The sequence below is a fragment of the Xiphias gladius genome, chromosome 23, assembly GCF_016859285.1.
Source record: "Xiphias gladius isolate SHS-SW01 ecotype Sanya breed wild chromosome 23, ASM1685928v1, whole genome shotgun sequence".
In the NCBI taxonomy this organism is placed as follows: domain Eukaryota; kingdom Metazoa; phylum Chordata; class Actinopteri; order Istiophoriformes; family Xiphiidae; genus Xiphias; species Xiphias gladius.
In genome coordinates, this window is record NC_053422.1 from 7,579,369 (window position 1) to 7,605,959 (window position 26,591).

The window sequence follows — 26,591 nt, forward strand, 5'->3', positions numbered from 1 at the left end:
TATTTTTGTTAAGCCCCTTGAATTAAAGATGAATGTCTACACTTCATTCACATCTTGATGCCTTCATTTCAGGGCCACTGTGGTGGTGTAAAGAGGCAAAATTACAAAAATTGTGTCAGTGTCCAAATACTCATGTACCTACATATATATATATATATATATATATATATATATATATACATATACACACACAAATATATACACACACACACATACACATATATACACACACACACACACATACACACACACACACACATACACACACATATATACATACACATATATACATATATATATATACATACAAATATACACATATATATACATACATATACACATATATACACACACATATACACATATATACACACACATATACACATATATACACACACATACACACACATATACACATATTTACACACACACATACACATATATGCACACACACATATACACACATATACACATATATACAGAAACACATATATACACATATACATATATACACATATACACATATATACATACATACATACATACATACATATATCCATACATACATACATACATACATACATATATATATATATACACATATATATACACACACATATATATATATATATATATATATATGTATGGACCTAGAAAATATGTGGGGAGTGCCAGTGGTAATTGGAGCACTGGGGGCTCAGAAACCGGGTACAACATCTGAGGTCTCTATCCAGGAGAGTGCAGTCCTAGGAACAGCTAAGATACTGCGTAGAACCCTCAAATCCCCAGGCCTCTGGTAGAGGACCAGAGCTCGAGGAAGACACACCACCACCACCCCCATGGGAGGGGGGTGAGAGGGAGATTTAAAAAAAAAAATAAAAAATATATATATATATATATATATATATATATATATACATATAAAAAAAAATCTCCCTCTCATCCAGCTGCACTAGAAAAAAACTTCTCTACTTCTGCATATATATATATATATATATATATATATATATATATATATATATATATATATATAAATATATATGTGTGTGTGTATAAATATATGTATAGATTTATGCATGTATATATGTATATAATTTGTTTTCAACTACTTTTCTACTTTTTTTGTGCAAAAAAGATTGGGTATGTATTTGAATACTGACCTTCAAAAATCTACATCATTTAAAGGCTGCATACCCGCAGCATCCATCATGTCATTTAATCCTTGTTAATGTGCTGTAAGGGTCACTTCAGTTCAAAACAAATGTCAACTTTGGTCCCTGTGGGCTAAGAGAGCTAGCTCAACAATGCGATTGTTCCTCAGAGGGATCTACAGTTGATTAAGTACCCTGTTGAAAGAGTGGAGCAGTTGCCAAACCAATACTAAAATGTCCTGCGCAACAATGGTTGGTCAAGTGCCAGAGCTCATTATCCACTGTGCGGATCATTACATTAGCAATTTGAAATTTAACATTTACAGGTCTTATTTTACATGTGCCTGCACTAGTGGCCTGCAGCGGTCCAGGCTATGTGCTACAGACAAGAGCTGCAATACAGTAAATTCAGAGTAAGCTGTTGTTTGGCATCTGAGTTCAATCTGTCCTATTGATCTAGTCTGTTTTGATCATTTTTGTGAAGGGAACCAACAAAATGAAATAATCAGTTTATCAAGTTTTTGCTTCTTACTGTAGCTTGTGTGTTACCTTTGTTCATAAATTGTACATATTTTGTCGAGTGATAACATTTATTCTTGGTAAAAGTTAACTCTTTGTAAAAGTTAACAGATCATTCACCTATTTTTTTAAAAACAAGAGTGAGAGAAGTCTTACGCTGACAATGAAAGCGTCTCGTTTCACAGCACAGTTTCCCCCGAATGAAAGGCAGATGACAGAGCACCCCACAAGCACACTGATTCATATTGCTTACAGTGTAAGGCAATATGGCCGTTAGCCATCAGTTTTTACTTGAAGTGACTTAGTTATTGCCACATATAGTTCCCTTCTCAGTCTTGCAGGGGTCGTGATAGTTGCCCTCCTTCTGCTATTCAAGCTAGCAGCCTGTGCCCGTGTGACAGACTGCAAATCTATAGCCCCAGTGCGCCCCGGGAGTTGGGTGACAGTTTGTGTCAGCTGTGTCTTTTACCTGTCGTCGGGGAGCGGCTGCTATTCTTCTTCCCCTCTCTCTGGGAGCTGGTTTCTCCGTCGCCCACTTGTAGCAGAAGGTTCCTCGCTGGGTGACATGCCTCTTTAATGCGGGGGAGCCCCGCGGCTATTTATCTCCGTCTCCGCACCTTTCGGAATTGGCAACGTCCCCGTCTCGCTAGTGATCCCTCAATCAGCAGCTGAGTGCCTGGCTATCTGGCTTTAGCCCGTGACAGTTGTATATTCTCACCTGCTGAAATAGCAGCGAGCGAGTGAGTAGGGGAGCGAACGCGTGTTGAATTTTGTCTCTGTACCACCGTGTTGAGTCAGCGGCGAGGCCTTCGGGGGTACAAATGGCACGCAGGAGTGTGACATCGCAAACATCACAAATCACCAAACGGCCCCGAATGCTGTCATTACGGAGCTGTAGAGTATGTGGTAGGCAGACTGAGCGCAGTCGAATGTGAGCTAGATTGGGTGTCACACGGCACGGTAATTAGGCCCGAATTTCGTTTGACTACGTCGGCCAGCGCATATTCGAAGCAAAGTTGTATATGCACCGAAATAATACAATGTTCGCAGACGCTGTAGCCCAAGAGCTGAAGACCTCTAACATGGCTGACAGAGAGTGCATTACATCATCAAAAAGGTAATAGCTGTCTCTGTTAAGCTACGGGTTATTCAACTAGCTCACACTACGCTAAAAGTCCACGCTGTTATCAGGCGATGTCTGCTTTAGATGTTGAGATTTCAGTCAGCTTCTGGTCCATTACAGTACCAATTACTGCCATAAAAAGATGCAGCATGATTTACTTTGATTTAACCTGCACTCAAGGAAATTACCTGAAACATGCAGAGAGCAAGCATCTGTTTAAAAATCTAAAATCTTTAAATGTCCTTGTTTAATGACTGCAGCTTCAGACTGCAACTAACTGCCAATTTGACCGATTGAGTTGTTGTCTGCTGACTCAGACGCCACCTCCGTACGACAACAGGAGCAGAGAAAAGATTCATCTTTAACTGTAAACCCCTCAGATTATCTTAATTATACACAATACCCAGACTCGGTCCTTTGAAATGTAATCCTCTCTTGCCTCTCCCCGTAACCGCACGCACCAGTAAAAGATCACTGGAAACCCCCCTGAAGTAGTATGAACATGTACAAAATCTTCTGTTTGTACAAACACTGTGTACATGTACACTAAACACAAAGCATTATAAGGAATGCGGTACTTTTCACAGAATAGTCTGAATTCATGTGAAGTTCTGTTTGTTAACCAGGTCAACTGGATGCCCATTTACACCTGGATTGTGCAGAAGGGTGTCAAGCTCAACTTTAGGAAGGTATTCTTGATATTTTGAACGTTCAGTGCACAACAAAATAAGCATATACAGTTTTTTTGTCTGTTTAATTTGAAGCAAACTAAGTAAAGATTTGTGAAGAGTTTGTTTTTTCAAAATCTATTCAGGTCTGTCACCTGCCAGCTTGTCGTTGTTGTTGGCCTACTCGGCAAAGAGAGAACGAGAAGAGAAAAAAACGAGAAACGAAAGAGGATAAGGTAATCTCGATCGAACTGAAATGAAGTTGAGACACACACTCTTAAATCCACCTGCTGCTTCGCTACTGGTGTGAAATACGTTTTCAGAACAGCCTTCTTTTTCTCAATTACAGCGCTGAAGTTTCCTCAGTGTAGTACTCCTTGAAACTCCTTGAATATCAGTTGTTGAAGCTGACAATATGCATAATCGATCAAATTCGAGCTTACCATAGATAAACCCAGTTTTTTTTCTAAGAGCTTACCCACACACCTGCTGTGAGGTCACATGACTTTATCGAGACCTGCTCCACTTGACAGAAGAATCATATGGTGAGCGAATGGATCCTGTAAAGGAGATCAAAGATTTATTGCGCTTCCTTTGCACCCAAACCTTGATGTCATAAAATTTTATGATGTGTTTTCCACCGAGTACTTTTTAAGCACATCTTTACCAGACAGCAGAGACATAATTCACTCGTGGCCATAACTTAGGCAAGACAGCTTTTTTTAAGACTGATATGAACCAGCTTCGAGTTAGAACTAAAGCACATACTTGAAACTTTCAGTTATATCTTCATTTTCTTTCAATTACTTTTATTGGGAAAATTTCGTTTTTGTACAGTCCCCGCCCCCCCCAAGTCTAGCCATGTTGTCTTAACCACTCTGTTGGAATTGAAAGCAAAAATGAATATTTGAAGTATTTCCCAAATTCTGCATTTTACGCAGCCATGAGATTTTCCAGAAACAACCTTCTGGTTCAACTCTGGTTGAAACTTTGTGCGCAAGCAGAATTACAATTGAGCGGAGTATTCAAATGTACATTATAGGGCAGAGATGTAAACATGTGAGCTGGAGAATAACATTAGAATGGTAGCCAAAACTATGAATACAGTTGTATTATATGGTAGTAAAAAAAAGTGTAAAAGTATAGTAAAAGTGCCTTCATGTGTAATAGTTAGGTTGTTATTCAAAACCTTTTTTTGATAGTTAACTTCTGTATGCAAGGAGGGTATCCTGTATTTTCCCATGCAGATGAGGTCTCGACCTTGCCTTAAAGCGACGAAAGTCCTAAATGAATTTATAGGGCTTTCATGGAGTTTTTATAGCTACGTTATGGTTGAAAAAGAGGGGTTTCAACCCTGCCAAATATCAATTTCTTCTGGAAACACTTTTACTTTTTTGGCAGGCATCTGGAGATCTGAGGAGATTCAGTATTGGCACAAAACGTCTATTATAACCAGGTTCAATACATAAATAGAAGTATTTATCACAACCCTGTTACATACACATAATGCTGTAAACTCCACTGCTATATACATATATACATACACACACCTCTGATGCAGACACACTGCATGCATATAGTATTCAGTTTTCAAAAATGTTACACCATAAAGAATTTTGGCAGTGAGGCTGTTTTAATTAAGCTTATATGTTTTGGTTCCCAGTTCGAACTCACTCATTTTCATTTGGATCTGGAGAGCTGCGAGGGTCCTCTGAGCGATATGGTTGGAGGACACTAAATCCTCATGCTGTTAATTAGGGCTCAAAGAAATATTGCGGATGAGAGAGAATGTCTTGGCAAAAATCGGCGAGAGATGCTCCTGGGAAATTATTGTTTTTAAGTTAATACGTTGTTTTACTCTTAGCAGAGTGAAAGGGGATTTTAGGGATTCAAATCAAAACAAACAAAATGTCCAAATGAACTAAAAGAGCAAGGAAAGGATCTCTGAAAGGAAATCGACATCACGAATGTTAAGAACAAAACAAAGTTCAGATGTAGTCAGCTAAAATTCTGCTTCGCCAGTGTCTATGCACATGCAATGACTCACATAGACACACACACACACACACACAATCGCAAAAAGGCTTGTCAAAGATAAAACATTATGAAGTAGCCCACAGTCTCTTCATGCTAATCAAGATAAATAGCTTCTACTGTAGCAAATTGAACAGGCTCCATTTAATGCTGTTCTAATTTTCATTTCTTATCTGAGGATAGGCACGCTATTAAAACAAATTGTGAGCATGAAGGTTTGGATAATATTTAAAAGCTCGAAACAGCCACGTGATTAATGTGGTTACAGTTGGCAGATAAGAGAAAGACTAATGGCTCTGAGAGGCTGCCAATTCTATAGCACCTTGACAGTCTATGTTAACCCAGTGATTTCCTAACCTGCTCTCCGAACACGTTTCATTTCTCAAATGATTTCAAGAGCTTCATTCAAAAACATGGCAAAATTAACAGAAATTACTGACATGAAAAAATGAGAGACGATAACACATTTGGGAAATTCAAACTTAAAATTGTGAAGGCACGTTTAATTAGGAGGGTTTTTTTGTGCAAATCTAACTTGAAAACTTATAGTAACTTCAGCAAATTTAAAAAAAACAAACAATAACAAATAAACAAATTTAAAAACAAAAACAGAATTTCCAGATTCATTTTAGGTACCAAGCAAACACCTTTAATCAGTGTTAGTGAACTATGATCAGTATGATTATACTGTACATGACAATGGGCCAATAATAAGAAACTGTGTGAAGACAACAACAAGAGACAAAAATATGTTATGCTTTTACCAATAAAACAATAAGCCCAATGAGAGATCTCCTTTAATTTTCCCACGACCCGATCTATTCAGATTTTAAACTAGACAATTATGTAGTAAGATATCTTACAACACTATGAGCATTTTGCATGGTGCATAAAAAAAAAAAAAAAAAAAAACCCAACTTGTTTAATCACCCACACAACAACCAACTGCTGATTATCAGTGCCGCAATTGTGTTAATTACATTAAGGCTTTCTTCCACACACATCTATAAGTAACCATATAGCCATAATTCTTATCATTCACTGAAATGCATAACAGTGGTAAACTGATTCGACACGTAACAGCTTTTTTTTCCGATAAAATTATGGACAGAAAGTGCTTCTACTTTTCATTAATGATGCTTTAACTATATACATATACATATATATATATCCACATATACATATATATACACATACACATATATATATATATATATATATCACATAAATATACATATACACATACATATACATACATATATATATACACATATACATACATATATATACACATATATACATATATATATATGTATATGTATATGTATATATATGTATATATATATATTTATATATATACACACAAATATGAGGCTGTTTAAAACTAAAATTGGAAAATCTACCTAAAATCCATGATGCTGCAATACACATAATATGCTTTCATTATTTTTACTGAATTTCTACTGATCTGTGATGTTATTTATCTACCATAAAAGCAAAAGATAGCCCTTTATTATGCATGTGGCAAGTGCTCAAAAGCTCCCACTGTAATTGATATCATTGATGTATGATCGTAAAAGAAATCCAAAATATATCTTAAAACTACAAAATACAGGTCAATCCCTGCATATTAATTTGACACTTGCAAGTTGAAAAGCCTCCTTTTATGAGCTTTCCCATCCAGTTAATACGTTTTCAGCTTTGCCAGATTCCTTGTCTCTGAAATGCAGTGACACGATTCTGTGCAACACTGCTCCCCCAAGTGGAGCTACACCTCCACTGCATTTACAAAAAACAAAACAAAAAACAAACACACAACTCATCACAAGATAAATTCTGATTTTAGATTTTTGCTCAACCAGAACTAGTAGTTTCTTGACATTCCCGTTGTTGGATTTGTAGAACGCAACACGCCGTGATGCTCTGAACAGGTCTGCAGAACTGCAGATTTCAGCTCGAGCAACAAAAATGACCAGATCAGATAAGCCTCTCCCGTTGTTCCTCCAAACATCAACCGTGTTTCAAAGAGCAACGCTGCAACTGATCATTAAGCAACGGTTTTCCACTTCAGGCTCTCCTTGAAACAGCCCAGTCAGTCGTTAGAGCGCTGATCCCTCTGCCACAGGGCTCGGACACGAACGCGCAGAAAATCAATTGGCCCCCCTACAACTCCCTACAAAGCCATATTTTTCTTCACACCCACCACGCCACCTACAAATTAGTGTTAAACTTGTCCATAACTTGATATGTTGCTACATAAAAACAGATGTCACATTCAGAGATCTATGATGTAGACTGTTATTCTCTATTAAACAAGGAGATTTCTAAAATATCTGACTGTCTTTTGCATATATTCCCAATGTTCTGTGCTTTTCAACCTTGAAAACTTTGCTGTTTGTTGTTTGTAATATGCCGGCACTTAAGCTTATTCTCCTTTTAAGAACTCTAGTTAAGCTAAAGGCCCTAAAATGAATATAAACTGGTGGCTGTGGGTGTTCCAAGGGCCCCTGCAGTACACTTACTTGTCAGGACAGGACAGAGCTCTGGGGTGGGTAAATCTGCCTCCAGTGCCCCAGGGATGAGGGATTACCCTGGGCTATTTGGTTGCTTCCAAACAGGTGAGGAGCCAGGTTAGACATGACAGACTTTGTCGGGGTGTCCAGGGCTTAGGGGATATTACTTTAAAAGCAACTTGGTGGGTGTTCCCGGTGCTCTCCCCCTATCTTCTCTTGGTTGTTTGTTTGTAAGTCATTAGAGATGGAGCATTTTGCGCCGGTAGTGGTTCTTAATCCAAGTGGTAGTGATTATAGGGGCAGTCAATAGAAGCTAATTGTGTGCACTGTGCAGTTAATAACACAAACGCAATCGGTCGGCATTAAATGATGAAGTCATCTCGTGTTGTTCCACGCGGCTCTCTTATCTTATTTCTCATGAATAAAAACACAGCACATGACTGGAACAGCCCTCTAATGAAATACTTTTTCGGGACGAATATCTTCACTTTCAACCAGTGTGTGGGATCAAAGTGCTCAACTGGCATTGTTACTGGACCCACTTCTCAAACATAAACCCCTATCTAGGCCGGGGACTTTGTGTGCCTTAATAAAGTCCTAATCACTGGGAAGCATTGTTTATTTTCTGTTACACTGGCCCTGGGGCCACACAAATTTAAACCCTCTGGCACTGTGGCTTTCCCTCAAAGCCTCACATATCCGCTAAATACCATCGGAGATCTGAGACTTTCCGTGATCGTCCCTTTCATTAATGTTTGTGGTGACCTGACTCGGCCTCTCTGGCATCAGTTTCCTGCACTAATGCTGATTCAGCTATGCTTTCTCTATCAAACATTTATTCAACAGGGACAGGAGTTATTTGTCAACGTCACGACACTGTGTTTCTGACAATTTCGGTCGTTAGTATTTATTGACTTACGTGTGATGTTTGTAATTTGGGATTTGTAGCTTATTTTGCTATTACTTTTACTATTTTGATTAAGAGCAGCAATTTAATGCCGAAAGATACCGGTCGAATATCTGGAAAGTGTCACTGCGAAAGTTGGAGTTCTGTCAAAATACAGAGTACATAAGCACTTGAATAATAGGCAAAGGATAGTTTTGATTAGCACGCTAAATTCAAGTCAACATGGCAATCTGGTCTTTTTTTGTTGTACTAACTCTTTAAAAAAGGTCTGCGTATTTGCAGTAGCAAACAATGTTTTAAAAAGATTTGATGGCATTAGCTTGGAGTATTTGTAATAAGAATGTATGGCTCCTGGTTATTGGGGATATCACATCACCACCTAGTGGAGTTTGTTGTTTTTACAGCTGTGACAGATGCTCTTCTGCTCTAAATGAAGGGCAGCCAGCAGCCTGCCTGAAAGAAGGTACCAATACCAAAAAAAATTCAAAAATAATATCGGACCACGTGTGTCACTTCATACGATTTCTGTACGCTGGACATCTCAATAAGGAGCACAACATCCCTTCCCAATTATCTTTGACTGTCACTGATATTCATATCAAGGCCAGATTTTCCCCGTTTGCTCAGGGAACATCCCATTCAAGCAAATGTGTTTGCTCACACTCTCGAGACATGTGGGCTGAGGAATGAAATATCAAACAGGACAACTGTTTAACGGGATGCGCGCACGCTCATACGCCGCACGTGCGTGCACACACACACACACACACACACACACACAATGACGCGTGCATTCAAATGCACACACTTGCTGCATTTCAAAAGCAAGTGAATCCGCGAGAACACACACTCGCTGACACTACATATCTCAGTATCCTACATGGTAACTGGACCTCCATCACGTCAGCTGAACGATCAATGACAGAATTGTGGGTATTTCATTAATGATTTGTAAAGGAGAGAGAGTGAGAGAAGCGGGAGACGTGTCCTGGTGTGCTCTGGGACAGGGGAGGGCTAGATTACCCATGTGCCAGGGGAATCTAATGCAATTACGAGTGTTTGCTTACACCATGTGTCCCCTTCCGTCTGCGCAGGGGCATCGGGACTGCGCCCGCCATCATCCCCCTATTCAGCTCTCTTGTTTGTTTTCAGTATTTACACCACCACAAGCCCCCCCCAGCCTCATCCTCATCACCACCACCACCACCCCCTCCCCATTTGCCCCTGCCTTCAATATCGCTAATTAAAGTAAACCAATAAGGTTGGGGGAGGGCAGAAAATAAGACGTGTTTGAAGACCAGATTGAACTCTACCGGCAACTCACAAGTCAAAAGAGACACTGAGGGTGGTGGTGGTGTGTGTGTGTGTGTGTGTGTGTGTGTGTGTGTGTGTGCCCGGGGGGGGGGGGGGTTGTTGCTTGGCAAAATATACATTATTTATAATGCAGGAAAGAAGGCCACATAGGGAGAGAGGAGGTTTGTCTAAGAGATTAGCGATGGCTTGCTTATTAGCTTTAGCTCACATTCCCAGTCATTTGCCTTTTCTTCAGGACTCCCATTCCATCTACAAAGAAGTAGCCAGATTATTGATTTGAATCCATTTGGACTTTTTTTTGCTTTAGTTCTAATCTTATTATGGCTCCACTTGAATGCATCTGTCATTAGTGGAGAGGGTAGTTACAAGAAATGTAAGCGGAAAACTAGAAAAACTAGACAGATAGACAGATAGATAGATGGATGGATAGCACAACTCTAAACATCAATATGTAATTATTTTTGGATTAAAATGTTGCCCTATGCACTATGTCTAGCAGGGCAGCCCTGGTTTGACTTTCTTATTTTGACTATTCCCTGGGAAACGGATGACATTTCATTTTTGTGTATTTAGTGCCAAGGATGATATTAAGATAATCTGCCCATGCTCCTGTTTGCTCTCAGGGATTTGGGAAGTATAGGCAAATATGCAGCGCACAGAGACTCCAGCTAAGATGAGGGGCGACAGAGAGACTTTTGGTAAAGCGACAGAGCCGGGCCGGTGGCGGTGAACTGTTGGCTCTCTCAGCGTGAGGTTGTGAGAATATTGTCCATGTCCAAACCGCCCTCGTTAGGATTACATATTTGATGTTAAAGCCATTGCTAAAGTTTAAATCTGTGTGTTTTGCTGGCAGCAAAGTTGACCTTACAATGTGAACCTTCTTGAACACTAACTTCCCAAAGGCATTCAGGATTTCTGCTGCTATGCTAATACAAGTCAAGATCATAAGGGGGGGGGGGGGGGGGCATTCATTTTGGAAGTGAGCATTTGAAATCACAGCAGGACACATAACAGAGTGACTGCAGCTGTATGGTACAAAATCACCAGGGTGAACCATTTTAATGTCAGGTAGTTTTAGTATTTTATCTAGCAGGTGTGTGAATCTAATAGCGTTAGGGACGTATGGTGGCCTTTTGGTCAGCAGAAAAACATCCTGCAACGACTACTGTATTATGCCCTTGAACCCAAATTTAAACTGGAGCTATTATTACCGACCCACTATAGAATCTATGGCTGTTGCACACGGCCTCACACTACACAGTACTGTCAACTGAAATTGGCAACTACACAAACAACACCAATGCACCTTGTACCGGATTACACAATATTATTTTACAATAGTGTTATTATTATATTATTTAGTGTATGTTTCATTTTACATTCGTACACACACACAGATATATAATGTATAGAATAAAGTACACACTGTATATTATAGATACACTGCTGTATATTTCATGTCTTGCATCTACTCTTTTACCCACAGCGTATTACTACACTAGTTCATACGCTACAGATATCCTAACTTCATTTGGACTCCTAAGAAGTCAAAATTCTACCCCAATGAGGCCTGCAGGGTTGCTCTATTAGAGGACTTACGTGTGCACATGCATTGTGTATTTACCCAGCTATTTTCACAATGCATAAATAATGTACACGGCCTTGTAATCTATACAGTTTTTGAAGCTTTTTCATATTTATTCGTTTTAAGTAGTTCTTAATCCATGTCCTGACCCTTTAGATTATTTTTTGCACTGCTGTAACATGAGCATCCCCCTGGGTATCAACGAAGTCTTATCCCTTATTTATAGGTTATTAACCTACTATTGCCACCTAAAAAATGCTGGCTTGTGTGAGCTGTCAACATCCAGTCAGCTTTTCTATGCTATGCCATACCAGTTCTCTGCAACTTCTGTTGTCGATAACTGGACAAATAACGAATAACACAATTACCACATGAAAAATAACTGCATATAGGAATGGGGCTGACTAAAAGCTTTCGAGTCATTTCATTATTAGATTTTCAACTCATAAGTCTTTGGTGTTTGTTGCTGATTATCCGACCCCTTTGAAAGGCAATGCCAAAGCAGTATAGAATCACTGAATCACTATTTTTCATTCAGTTTATTTCACCCTGACCAGGGCCAGCTATATACTTAAAATATACATAAATGTAAATCCACGATTACTCACCTCTACCCTTCCTGCAGATGTATAATTGAAAACTGTGGGAGGCTTGAGAGTGAGTAATGGGCCCAGGCACCTATAATTATTCATTTCAGGTTTCTTTTATTTTTCGCCACAATTACCAGCCAAAGAAAAGTGTTTCAACTGTGCTCAGTTAGAAGTGTATTTTTTGGGATTGGCCCAATCCTTTTGTGGCCTGGCAGCTGGCCAAGGAACAGTGACTTGGGAGCCTCATCTTTGGACAACAGTGAGTTGTCAGGAGGAGAAGGAGAAAAACAGAATGATGTACTTTGCAGTGGCAGTGTAACAAGGTAACTATGACTCACCACAAGCTCATTTGGATTTTTCTTGTCCTACCACAACGTAGAGAGTCATTTGACTTTGAATCTTTTTTTAAAGGCCAAACAGAACGATTGAAAAACATTTTGCTCAGGGTTGCAGAAAAAAGTTTACTATTTCTTATTGTTATAAGAAACATTCTGGGATGAGAATTTTCTTTTTAGCCATTTAGGTCTCACTTTCATCCAAAGCAATTTAAAATGAAGAGAGCAAAAGAACAGACCAGACCCATTTAACTGCAGAAATTCTTTATGCTATTATTCTTATTATTATTATTACTACTAGTAGTAGTAATAAAAGAGTTTGTCTGCCGCTGACTTAAAGTCATTTGTGTCTTCATTAAAACTCATCTTTATTATTGTAACCGTCTATATTCAGCATTTAGTAAAAAAGTGCAAAATTGTTTGCAATTGGTACCAAAATGCAGCCATAATGATTTCGACTAGTAACTAAGAGAAGAGACCACATTACTCAATTTTTAGTGACCCCCTTTTTTGACTTTCAACTGACTCAAGAATACAATTCAACTTCATATTTATCACTTGTAATGCATGACATAGATTGGCTACGAATGATATTTCAGACCTACTAAGCTCATATTTACAAGGGCACACATTTAGGTCAGGAGGGAAGGCTCTTCTAGACTAAGACAGAATGATCATGTGTTTGTCTTTATGGTGCTGAAACTGTGTATGAACTACCGTTCACAATTTGCATCATTTTCTTTTAAACATCAGCTAAAAACTGACCTTTTTAAACCAGCTTTCATCTGACTAATTTTATACTCCACTGACTATATTATACTTTTTTATTTACTTTTTCACATTTTATCAGTCTTTCATGTTTTTGTATAAGCACCTTGTAACTATGATGATTAAGAAAAGTGCTAAACAGATTTTTATTATTATAATATAGACGTAAGTCCTATATAGAAGTAACTACTCACTTGGGTTTTATAACACATAGTAACAGCCCCAAATAAAAGTAGAAGCAGTAGAAGACAGTCTTTATGAACAGCATCACTCCACATGCCCATTTTCTTATTGTTTGGTGTATAGACTATTGTAGATTGTTCCATATAGGAACACAACCAGCAATTTCATACCAATTATATTCTTACAATCACACACACACACACACACACACACACACAAAACCTTCACAAACATTCCCAGGAATTACCCGAGCCCCATGTGGCTGTGGAAAACAGGGGAGCTGCAGACTGAGCAGGTTTGGGAGGTAGCTAAACCTCCCAGTACTTTCCTCATGCTTGTGAACTTCTTCTTGGGGATTAGGGGGTAAACACACTGGGTCTCAGAGAAATATCTCCCCCTACCTCCAGCCCGTAACCACATGAAATGACTCTGTTGACTCAATGTTGGCACGTTGAAAAAAGGCATTGTGGCAGATGGGGATAGGGCTGGGTCCAAGTCTGTCGTGGATAAGTTCTATCAAGCCCACAAGGTTAAATGATCTAAGATACAGTCAGTGTAGCTTTTTAAGGCTGCTATCATCAATCTTTTACTTTTATCGCATTAATAATTAAAGACAGGGGTTTTACCGGTTTATTCATACAGACAATCTGATTCTGCGATCCTGCTATTTGACATGGTATGATGTTTATCTGTAATCAAAATGTCCAAAATTGTCTTTGCTATGGATGCAAACTTTGGACCAGGTCGTACGTGACAGACTCAAATGAATTCAAATAAATCAACCTACACCGACTACTGTACCTCAGTGTATGACTCCTTCCCACACATTCTAGTGGTACTCTGTGGGACCAATAAGGGAGAGACCAAACAAAGGAGTGCCATGATAGCACCTTTGAGCTAATCTCTCAATTACTACTTTACTGCTGCTGTCAGACAAAACACAACAAAAGCTTAGAGCTGTCACGCATGTAGCTCTTTGTGTGTGTGTGTTTGTGTGGTAATAGCCATGTATGGTCTGTCTAATCCCGCTCTTTGTTGTCTATTTCTGTTGCAACTTAACTATAAAACACTGACACAATATGATTGACAGGTAACAAAATACAAAACATATAGTCTTGCATGGCTCAATGAGAAGAGCATGATATAATCATTATCACGGTGAGGGGTTTGGTGTTACAATAAAGCCTCTGAAGTGTGTGGCCATGGACTTTTATTGTGTATGTATGAGGAGTGCCAACAAAAATGTCTTATTTTTATATACATTTAAAAAAAAAAAAGTAAGCCATGTCATATTTCTAAGTGCTTCTTATGTGTATAATCTATGTTAGGCAAACTTTGGGCTCGGCACAAAACAATTTCTAAAAATGTTAACATGCTGAAAATAAAATAGGCTTTCAGTTAATGACAATACACTGTCGTGTCAGATCTGTTACTGCACAATGCACTAATGCAGATCCCCCTCCAAGACACCAAGCACTGCGCTGCGCTGTGCTGTCCTCTACTGAAGCTGGGTATTCCACTGACACAGAAGCTAAAGCTAACCTTGTCAAATAGAAGACCAGGGATGTCACAGGCAATGCCTGACATTAGCCGTATAATGGCGAGGATTTGCGGATAAAACAGGGGCCTCACATTGGCAGTCTTTAGTGACTTAAGTGGGCCATTCTTCCGTAGCCATTCGGGCTATACTGTATATCCATCCCTCTCTCTCTCTGCCTAACTGACTATGTCTCTTTCAGATTTGCTTTTCCTCTGGCTCATTTCTCAGAGATGTTGATACAGTAGTTTTCTTTGACCGATTGATGCGATTTCGTGTTTTACGTTTATGATGTTCGCAAGACATATGGCCGACATTTGGACCAACGGGTGTACAGTTCATGTCCGAGCATGGTAATGGGCTCGCAGTTCAAATAGCCAGAACTTTCTATCTAGTTATAAGGCAGGCCTTTTTTTCCACAGCAGACACGTTGACTTGTCATAGTAGGAAAAAAGGACATTCCAAGTGTCCCAGTAAGCCATGAGAGTGTGACAGTGGGCCGGCATGCACAACACTAGGACCCTGAAACGCAAGCAGCCAAATGAAATCCGGCCTTCAATTATTTTATTAATTACACCGGCACTTGGAACAACATGTCTTTTGTGAAAAAGGCTTATCGAGTGGGCCATACATCCCTATAACTTCACCATAGGTGTAGCAAGCAGAAAACTATTAACACTAAAAAGGTGTTTGCACGAAATTCGAGTGAATGAACCAAGGTTGGATGGAGAGAGAAATTCCGGTTCTGGCAGAACCTCAGGGATTTTTTTTGACGGTCCTTGGGCTCAGAGATGCAGCGGCCCACCGGGGATTTGTCCCCATTATTGCCACTGGCCAGTCTGCTCGATTCTCCTGTCTGGTCACACAGTCAGTTTACAGATTACACTTCAGTAAATAAACCAGTCTCTCTTGATGCTTGCTATGAATTCTCACCATATCACAGTTGTTTTCACTGAGGAAAAAACAGCCAGAATGTGAAAGTCAGCACGACGAACATGAAGTAAAGCTAAATAAATATAATATAGTCATAAATGGACGCCTACTCCTGGAGATCATATATTGACTAATTAATTGCTTTTGCAGAGGCAACTCTTGTTCTCTATGTATTGAATTAACTAATATAAAACCATACAAACAGGGATTCTAAAATAGTACAATTTGTAGTTTCTGGTGGATATATTATATGTACCCGTTGAATCAGAGTGACACCAATTCCCATTAACCATGTGTGTAAATCAGTAATAGTGAATTATATGTTCTGTGTTTTTGACTAACAACACTGTCTTTGTTAAAATACAGTGATCCCCACCTACTATTTTCATGCTCTCATCATATTCAGTGTGCCATCATGTGTCTGTCACACACGGATACGGCTTAATAAATAAGGGGAAATCTCTTGATCCCAATCTAAATATTGTGAAAGGCAAGGCGGCACTTTTTGACATTTTTTTCCAGACATGCCCTTATTTTTTGTGGTGGCATTTACCTCGTCTGGCATTTCTATTGTTTGTCAATTATCTTCCTGGAGTCTCATGTCTGAAAGAGTTGTCGCAGTGAAGTGATGACAGCAGTAGGTTAAAAAAAAAAAAAAAAAAAGGAACACAGAAATATAACTGTAAATATGATTTGCAAATTTTAGGGTTTCTGTCTCCATCGCTATTCAACTCCGTGCCACTTAATGCCAAAAGGTTCCTATGCGGGCAATATCTGCAGAGAAAGCCGCACGGATGAATGTGAAGCGTGACAAGGTGGATGGTTTAAAGAATGTGTACAATGCTTCGGTTGTTATTCCGATAGCATGTCCTCTCTGTATCAGTTGCACAATGATGTGACAATTCCAGAGGTTGTAGAGTTCAAACACAAAAAGGAAAAAAAAAGAAAAAAAAGAAACAGTAGGAGACTTATGGTCATCACTTTGGATAGTTTCCTCATAGATAAGGCAGACATTCAGACACATGTCCCCAAGAAAAGCCTAATAAATCTGTGAGCATGTCCAACATTTACAGATGAGAGTGCCCAGTCACATAACCACCTGTTAAAACTCGTCTTTTTCTTTTCATCTCCCTCTCGTATCCCTCTCTACTGCTTCATTCTCTGCATTACTCCACTTTCTATTTCGCGAAAATTTTCTCAACTTTGAGATTCTTTGGGATGGGGGGGGGGGTCTAAGATGTATAATCTCTGATTGATAGCACACAGGCAGACGATCCCAGGGGAGGGAGAGCACCAATTTATTTTCCATTTTAAACAAAGATGGAAAAGCAGGGGACACTGCCAAGGATCTTCATTTGATCTGAATGGAACTTCAATAAAACAAATTCCTTTGACGGCTATTTCAGTTCTTCGCTGAGAAGAACTGAAAACAACCTTCACCAAACAACCTTTTGTCTTCTGTCCTGACAGCCCACAAGGCCACTTTTATTTTAGCCCTTGTCACTGACTCCCTTTTAAATCAATATATAATATTACCAAGGGTGAAATTTGGTAAGCCTGACAACATGAAGCAAATACTTCCCCGTGGCTGATGACAGATTTGGCTCCTTTGTCTTTCAGCCCATCTTCTATTCAAGGGTATTTAATTCCAACTATCACGACTATCAAGACTAGAACCACTATAGAGGCCAAGTTTAACAAATGTAGAGATTAAACTTCATGTTACTGCAGGTGCTGTGTGGCTGTCTCTTTTTATATATATATATAAAAATATATAATAGATGATTCTGTGGTCATCAAGTCTTTGATAAACAAGAAGAAAACAACCTCGGACTTTAATCTGAATAAAAATACAGCATTCCTCGCAGGTAGAAACACAGTGTCTTTATAAAGTTAGGTGGTATTCACTGACACGAATACAGGAGCGGTTGCGTGACATGAGACTGCCATCTAGTGGCAAATGCGCTAATTTGCTGCAAAAGACAAGCACAGAAAGAATATTAATTATCAATATCTTTTAAGAAAAAAATGGCAGAGTGATTTCACAAATACACTGCAGAGTGGTGTACAAAATATTACCCTGCCACGAGTGTCAATCCTCCTTAGTAGCCTCTTTAGGTTTAGCCTCCTCTGGAGAATCTCATAGACTGATTATAGTACGGATACTAAGAAAAAAAAAGAAGAACAATTATTAGGATAACTTAAGTCACAGATTTCTCACCAGACCCAATATGTAATACAGACAAGAGAATCGCCACAACTAGACAATGAATCAATTAGACAGAAAACTACTCCTAAACTATTTTGATAATTGATTAATCATTTTGAGTACTTTCTTTTTCCTTTTAAAGCCAACAATCTCTGGCTCCAATGTGAATATTTGCTGGTTTCCTTAGTCTCCTACAATTGTTAACTGAATATCGTTGGGTTTTGGACTGTTGCTCCTGCAAAGCAAGACATTTAAATACATGACCTTGGAATCTGGGAAACTGTAAGGGACGTTTTTCCCTGGTTTTTTTTTTTCCTTTTTTTAAAATTTCAGAGACAAGCGATGTATCAAGAATATAATGAGTAGATTAATCAATGATGAAAATAGTCAGTTGCAGCCCTAATAGAAAGAAACAATATATAATATAGAATAATATATACTGTACATTTATATTACACATACTGTATGTATGTTCCTGAAAAGTTATCAGTTTGTAAAATATTTGTTGTTTTCCTGACAGGGGAAAGACCAGGGGGCTCCTGTCATCTCAGGCCCCTGGGCCTGTGACTGGCAGGCCCGTACGGTGATCCATCCATGTAAGTGTACTTTATGTGGCAGATATTCCATGACGTGTGGGAGCACAGTTTTGACATTAAAAAAAAGGAACAGACGTATTTTGCAAAGACGGCCACTGCAGCAGTTTGACATACAACTGCTAGGTCAAGGTATTTAGGAAAATGCTGTGCTTAACCCCAACGCTAACCTTAACCGCAAACCAAGTCTTAAATGATTAACTTTGTGAGGACCAGCTTTTTGTCACAAATAGGATGAGTCCCAATAATGTGACTACGTGAACAGATTTTTGCCCCCGTATTTCGAGTAATGCAGGGAGACGCGCATGCACACATCAGCGGCAAAAGCCCAAAAACTAGCAGCCACAAATAAATCCGGTCTTACCTTTTCCCACTTTTCAAAAGGTCAAAGGCCACATTGATTTGATCCAGCAGGAGGGTGTGGGTGATAAACTCATCCAGCTTCAGCTTGTTGTTCATGTAGTCGTCCACCAGGTTAGGCACATCCTGCACACTCTTCCAGCCTTTGAAAGAGGGATGAGGAAACTGAGTCCTCATGAACCCCAACATGGAGCGCATGAAGACCCTCCATGTTGGGGTTCAGGCGCTGCTGAAAAAGGCACTTATTTTCTTGTCATCTCTCACAATAACGTCCAGGTTGATTGCCTTAGGTCCTTAAGTGACTAGTGTCCTTGGACACTTCAGTTATGATAGAGATTATTAAATCACTGATGTCCAGCCCATATCAGATGTTGTTGCACTGGTGGACCCACTTCACTAAATTTAGAGATTTTTTGTTTCCCAGCAAAACGTAATCAAGATACTGGGTTAGGGCTTGATGCTTTTAACAGAAGGTCAGCATATGTTTACACACTGTACATGTACATTACTTTAAAGTGTGATCCTACTTTTTTTGGATATAAATATTATGACCAAGGACCTCCTGCTTTACTTAACATTTAGCATTTGTCGTGGCTGCATTGCATTCTGGTCTAGCTAGCTTGAAGCGACCCGCCTCTTCTCAGTGAACAGTAACTCAAGAAAGAAGCCTTTTTGATTGTGGGGGACTTTCATTAAAACCCCTAAAACCATTAACTGACTGATGGATCGACAGCAGTATCGATAATCCCTCCACTGTTTGAGTCATTAAATCAAGCACAACTGCACAACATTCACTGGTTCTTGCTTTTCTCTGGTTTATAGATGTATAAATTGGTTACTTTGGGACTGTTGATCAGACAAAACATTGTAATCTGAAGAAATTCACCTCCAAAGTAAGTCCCCTTCAAGGTGCGTCCCATCAGGATCTTCTCAACCACAACGCTCATTGCTTCTGTCTCTGTCCACCCAGCAATCACACAGGTGCCCCAGGCATCTATTGTAGACTCAAGTGCAGCGCTCTAGGACAAGTGATGCTGCATTTAAGATACATTTAAATATTCACAGACTCCGGTGAAACTAGAATGTGGAAAAGAACGTGTGTAATCATCCCACACCCACCATGATAGCTGGACTTCCGACACACTCCAGAGCGTAGTCCACACCTCCGCCTGTCATCTCTGCCAGAACCTCCTGGATGGGCCGGCTGTGATCTCCGGGGTCGACACATTCAGTGGCTCCAAACACCACGGCTTTCGCAAACTTGTCAGGGTTGATGTCAACCCCGATGATCCTTTTCGCCCCGGCGGCCTGGCAGCCCATGACGGCGGCCAGTCCGACAGCTCCGAGCCCAAACACGGCACACACGGAATTTTTTTCAACCTAGATGCACACAGTGTGGGGGTCACGCTGTTAAAGCGACACCTGATGAGACCACTTCATCGTGTTTACAGATGACTGATATATTGATACTGATTGATATATTAATTTTACTGTTTTCTATTGGACTTGTATTGGCCCTTTTTATTCTTATGTAAGCCTGCTTTTAATTAACCAGAGTTTTAAGCCTTATTGGCTTTTATTCATTGTTTGTCAAGGACTTTCCAAGCCTCATTAAAAAAAGTGCTGTTTAAATTAAACATACTGTTATATCATTTCAAAAATCCTAATTGAATTTTACTTTAGAGTCACCACACTTGAATTTTCCATTAGCTGGAGTATTTTGAAAGAACAGATTCTTATCAGGAACACAAGAATGCTCTATCATTGGTTTTCAGGCAAGAGTTTATCCTTACATTGCTACTGAGCAGTCCGAAGTTTGTTCGATATTCAAGACACTTTTGATCATCTTCTATATGTTGTGTTTAAGGGTGACATCCTACACATCTGTATCTTTTTCTACAGCCCTTTAGCCTTTTCCACAAAACTTTGTTTGGTTGATTTTGTATTCAGCTTATTTTAAAATACAAAACACTATAGAAAAACAGAAGATGTGGATTATGTAACTTCTTAGTTCTATTTAGCCCATTCATTACTCTTATATGGTGTTCATGTTATATACTGCTATCAAGTGGGGAAAATAAATAACTGTCAACACCACGCTACTGTGTACAATGGGCAACAACCGAGGAAAATGGCAGATACAAATTACAACTAAGATGTTTTCCTTCATATGGTAAGTCCATTTTGTTATAATGAGCTAAACTGTTCATAACCGGTCGTGTTTGTAAATAAACGTTTGTAAATTTCTTGCATCTGCATGTCTCTTGTTCTAAGGAGAGGCAGGGTTTGCATAGACACAAGCACTGGTCCACATCAGAGTTGATGAGAATTCAAGCCATGATTTGAACGCAAGCGTGAAGCAGATGTGTATCCTCTTACCTTGCCTGTTTTAACAGCTGCACCATAACCAGTCGAGACACCGCAACCTAGCAGACAAACTTTATCCAGCGGTGCATCGCTTCTTATCTTTGCAAGTGAGGTGTCAGGAACCACAGTGTACTGGGAGAAAGAACTGACACCTAGGAACTGGAACACCTGCTGCCCCTTGCAAGATATCCTGCTTGTGCCATCAGCCAAAACACCCATTTGTGTATTTGCCCTAAAAGCCACAAAAAAAAAAAAAAAAAGCAACAATGTATAGTGAGACACCATGAAAAACAATAGAGCAAAGGTGCATGTCTGTGTGTAAACATGGGGTAATGAAATCACCAGTTCCTCCTGCAGTGGTTTGTTTTAGGACTCTGACATCGTTCGCATTCCCCACACTGAGGCAGAAAAAGAGGAATAACTTTATCCCCTGAAAACAACAAGAAGCAAACTACTTCAGTCAGAGCTCTATGTATTAAAAAAAGAGAAATTAATCCAACCAAATGTCGGCTGGTTCGCTGTGAGCTGTATAATTTACCCGGGGAGAATTTGGTGACTTCTGGACCAACACTCTCCACTACCCCTGCCGCTTCATGGCCGAGAATTAATGGGAATGGTCTAGACTTCATCCCTTTTCTAGTCCCATACAGGCATTCCCAGTCTGTGTGGCACACGCTGGTGGCAACAATCTGTACAAAACAGTTAGGGTGCTGTGTTCACCTGACGCCTTTATGAGGTGGATGTGATTGGTATGAAAATGTGCATATCAACAGGAAACAAAACTTAGAAAGAGCCAGTCAAATGTATTCAAATGTTTCATGTCAGCATTTATCGTCCACATGATCAAACTAAAGACTAGAACTAATACCCACTTGAGTAACACAATTCTTATCCTTATTCCTGGGTAAATTATTATGCCACGTTTCCCAATAATTACCACTGAGAAATCAGCAGCTGTCAACACTGAGAACTTTGCTCTGCAGCTTCTCACAGTCGCATACATTTATAACCAAAGTTCCAGGTCATAACTATGCTCGTGTCTCCTTGTGTTGCGGTCAAACGTTGCGGGATGAGCAGCTGACCTTGATGCGGACTTCATGGGCCTTGGGTGGGGCCACCTCCACATCGTCAATGACCAGGGGCCTGCCAGGTCCCCAGGCAACAGCTGCCTTGCACCTGATCACCTGAGAGGGGGGTGGAAAAACTTGTGGTCGCTGCTCGGTTGGCACCCACACTGTGGTCTTGAGCCTGTTCTGGCCGGGCGTGGTCGCTGTTTTTGTAATGGTCGACTAACGCCCCCCGTACACATGTTATTTTCTTACCTGCCCCGTTGTTGACATTGTGGAGTGATGTTTTCCGATAGTTATTTCTGCATTTGAACATAGGATTGGGTCGGAATATTTACATCGGCGCACACCACCAAGTCACAGGGAAATAGCTTTGCGCCCTACTATACGAATGCTTTACTCTGCGAAGTCGTACTGACCCAGTTCGTTGTGTTTTTGTGCAGATGAGTCAAGCAGCTCGCTCTCTGCTCTTTTAAATATTTGACGGCAGGGGAGGGGGTGTAAATTTACGACACTTCACGACACTAGTGAATACCTTTGCGGCAGTCTCTGGTCACACGTGTTGTCATTGCATGGCTGTCCCTCGGAGTAAATATCCGCAGCTAGCTGATCAAATTTGTGAGTGTTTTTGCTTTAACTGTGTGTAGATAGCGTTGCGGGCTTTTCAGCCTCTATATTTGGAAGCGAATAAATAAGGTATTGGTTTGTGTTAGAAAATGCGGGTGAATTTTGTAGTTTGGATGTCTGACTCGAGCTAGCATGTTAGCAAGAACTTGTGTAGCGCTTCTGAATCCACATCGCTGAAGCCTGTGCTGCATTTAACCAACTACTTATTCGCGCGTTTTATGTCGTCTTTTGTTTTGTCACAGAGGACCCGAGGAGAAAATGTCTTTCAGAGGAGGAGGTGGACGAGGTGGAGGATTTAACCGAGGCGGAGGGTTTAACCGAGGTGGAGGTTTTAACCGAGGTGGAGGAGGCAGAGGCGGAGGAGGGTTCGGTGGAGGCAGAGGTGGTGGAGGATTTGGACGGGGGGGTGGCAGAGGTGGTTTCAACAGACAAGACTACGGTCCTCCAGAATATGTTGTCGGTAAGATCATCAAATCACAAAGTAGTAAGGTTGAAGACATCCGCCCCAGTGTTATTAGATCTTGCTCAATACGGTTGAGGCTTGGGTAATGAATTGAGAGGATTTTATAATAAGTTGCTTTTTTGATGGGGCAGATTCAATGCCATCAATAGGGGGAGTAGCTTGTAAATGTCCAAAGTGTCCTAAACACTGAATCATCACCGACTGTACCTGACAAAAGTTACGATAGTTACCTGTTTTCTAGCCTACTCCAATATATCAGACACTGGGTGTAATAATATGTGCAGTCTGATCTCCATGGTAATTAAACCTAAACTTCATAGATTTTGTGCTACATTGTCAGTGCACGTTATTTTTAACGCTCAGGCAATGTTACAGCCATCTTGGGTTTTCTAAACACTCACAAGTTGTAAACTTCATCCCATCTTCATGAAGTGAATACAAGTCCCCTAAATGTAGTATGAGGCCTGGCACACTTTCTTTCTGCCAACTCCTTGCATCTTTTGTTGTTGTTTCTTTTTCTAAGTTATCAAAAACTCCACTGCCATCGCTGTTTTGATGTCGCAGCGTGCATTGTGGGACATCTCCTTGTGCAAAGTCTGCAGAGTTGCAGACTTACAGAAATTGCATGATAATGGTTCAATAAGTCAACCAGAAGTCCCTCAACCACTTCCCAATTTATACAGTAGGCAGGGACAGAAATTGAAACTGGTCCTTAGTCGTGATGGCTACTCCATGTTTTACACAACTAACTGTGTTTGAATGTCTTTCCACTCTGCAGCACTGGGAGAGTTCATGCATCCATGTGAAGATGATATCGTGTGTAAGTGTACAACGGAGGAAAACAAGGTCCCCTACTTCAATGCCCCAGTGTACTTGGAAAACAAGGAGCAGATCGGGAAGGTGGATGAGATATTCGGCCAGCTCCGGGATTTTGTATCCTTTCTGTTGCTCTTTTTTCATTCTCAGGACTTCTGAAAAACATAAATAAATAAAGGTGACCATCCATGGATTAAATATCATTCTTTCTTTTCCTGATCATTCCTTAACTTATCTTTGCAGTATTTTTCAGTCAAACTTTCTGAAAATATGAAGGCATCTTCATTTAAGAAACTGCAGAAGGTATAAAACGTCACTAACATTTTAAAGTAGTTTATTTACATACCTGAAAAAATTACAGTACCTCTGTGTAATAAACCATTTGTAATTTGCATCTTCTCTGTTAGTTTTATATAGATCCAATGAAGCTCCTCCCGCTGCAGAGATTCCTCCCCAGGCCACCGGGAGAGAAGGGGCCGCCAAGAGGAGGCCGAGGTGGGGGTAGAGGTGGAGGAAGAGGGGGCGGTCGTGGAGGTGAGGCATCCAAACTTATTGTCTCATTTTAATTAATCCTGTCTCCTATTGTTGATGAATATGTAGATCAACGGGCAGTGGTGGCCTAAAGTTTAGAGAAGCGAGCTTGTGACCTGGCAGGATTAAATCAGACTCTGGTTGTGCTGGGCAGCTTTCATTTGGGAATGTGTGTAACTATGTACATATAATCAGAGTGTTCCTGTAAAAGAGAGGTTGCCTCTCAGTGAAACTACTCTGAATAAATAAACAAAAAAATAAATAAAAAATAAAAAAAACACTTAGGCACTTCCGCTTATCTCTGTCTTATTTGCTGTGGATTTAGAGTGAAAATGAAAACCTATTCATTGCATGGCTTGGAAAAGTGGTCTGATTAATTCTGCTTTGCTTTTGTTTTTGTTTCAGGTGGATTTCGAGGCGGCAGGGGGGGAGGTGGCCGTGGAGGAGGATTTGGAGGTGGTGGTCGCGGCGGAGGAGGAGGCTTCAGAGGAAGAGGAGGTGGTGGCGGACGTGGATTCAGAGGTTGGCCCTTTTTTTCATGTTCCAAAATGTTTAGTTGTCTTTCCTGGTGTGAAGGTACTTGTGTGTGATCTTTTTCTTTTTGTTTACTTATAGGTGGGAGATGATCTGAGAGTGACGGTCTGGTGGGATCTTTTCATCCCTGTCTACACCTGCTCCAGTGAAAAGGCTGCGTTCCATTCCAGTGCCTTGCCTGTTGTACTCAGAACATGGACATTGACTCTATTTGTAGAACTTGAGTGGATCTTCTCATTTTGTTTTATTTTTGTAACAGTTTTGAAGCTGTGTCAGATCTCCGTGATTTTTATTTAAAAGGTGTAACACAGCAGGGACCTTGTCATCCTGTTATGAAGGGTTATAGGCTCCCTTTGTGAACAGGCATGTCATTACCATGTGCTGACTGTGTTAAATTGTTTGGCCATGACAGATGTTTGTGCTTCTGATATAGATCTCAGGAGACACATTCACAGACTTCCATGCGCTACTGTTGTCAGATGTGGGAAAATGTGTAGGAAATCGGACTTTATTCAATGTTAGTGAAAACATTTTAATATTCATAATTTGTCTTAGCAAAATTCTGTCACATTTTTGTTGAAGGCCTTGATTAAAAGGTGCTTTGTAATTGTGTGTTTATTTTATATTGTCAGGTCTCTCTTCGAAAGTCATTGACATTATGGAACATTGCGGAACACATACGGTGTTTTTATCCAACGTTACCCAGAGCAGAAATAAAAACACTTTGTACACCAAGTACCCAAATCTAGCTCAGAGAGTATTGTGAAAGTTTCCCACCAGTCTAAAATGTGCTTTGCTTATTACCCCCCTTGGATGTCTGACCTTCACTGTGCCAAATGATTAGCCTGGCATCGCCACGCCAAA

At 40.1% G+C, this 26,591-nt stretch overlaps 2 protein-coding genes across 3 annotated transcripts; one reads left to right on the plus strand and one right to left on the minus strand.

Moving 5' to 3' along the window:
• Positions 1–18,022: 18,022 nt before the first annotated feature.
• LOC120785338 (alcohol dehydrogenase class-3-like) lies at positions 18,023–23,248 on the minus strand. The gene is made up of 11 exons (XM_040119978.1): positions 23,176–23,248; positions 23,012–23,058; positions 22,772–22,873; positions 22,228–22,378; positions 22,032–22,119; positions 21,702–21,921; positions 20,442–20,702; positions 20,209–20,341; positions 19,327–19,465; positions 18,240–18,325; positions 18,023–18,133 (listed from the first exon to the last, which is right to left on the minus strand). The coding sequence occupies exons 2-10, from the start codon at positions 23,027–23,029 to the stop codon at positions 18,301–18,303; spliced, it is 1,137 nt and encodes a 378-aa protein (XP_039975912.1). The 5' UTR covers positions 23,030–23,058; positions 23,176–23,248; the 3' UTR covers positions 18,023–18,133; positions 18,240–18,300.
• gar1 (GAR1 homolog, ribonucleoprotein) lies at positions 22,921–26,334 on the plus strand. Of its 2 annotated transcripts, none has more exons than XM_040119979.1 (7): positions 22,921–23,374; positions 23,626–23,843; positions 24,625–24,779; positions 24,906–24,965; positions 25,070–25,196; positions 25,599–25,715; positions 25,809–26,334. In XM_040119979.1, the coding sequence occupies exons 2-7, from the start codon at positions 23,642–23,644 to the stop codon at positions 25,817–25,819; spliced, it is 672 nt and encodes a 223-aa protein (XP_039975913.1). In that variant the 5' UTR covers positions 22,921–23,374; positions 23,626–23,641; the 3' UTR covers positions 25,820–26,334. The 2 variants fall into 2 exon arrangements, with proteins under 2 accessions (XP_039975913.1, XP_039975914.1); XM_040119980.1 differs by having other exon boundaries at positions 23,357–23,452.
• The last annotated feature ends 257 nt before the right edge of the window (positions 26,335–26,591 follow it).

Coding starts and splice junctions, on each gene's coding strand:
- LOC120785338 (XM_040119978.1), bottom strand. Junction 20,703..21,701: donor CAGCTGTTAAAACAGGCAAG/GTAAGAGGATAC, acceptor GTGTGCATCTAG/GTTGAAAAAAATTCCGTGTG. Junction 18,326..19,326: donor CTTTTGAAAAGTGGGAAAAG/GTAAGACCGGAT, acceptor TTTTTTTCTTAG/TATCCGTACTATAATCAGTC.
- gar1 (XM_040119979.1), top strand. CDS start 23,642: ATGTCTTTCAGAGGAGGAGGTGGACGAGGTGGAGGATTTAACCGAGGC. Junction 23,844..24,624: donor TCCTCCAGAATATGTTGTCG/GTAAGATCATCA, acceptor TCCACTCTGCAG/CACTGGGAGAGTTCATGCAT. Junction 24,966..25,069: donor CATTTAAGAAACTGCAGAAG/GTATAAAACGTC, acceptor CTTCTCTGTTAG/TTTTATATAGATCCAATGAA.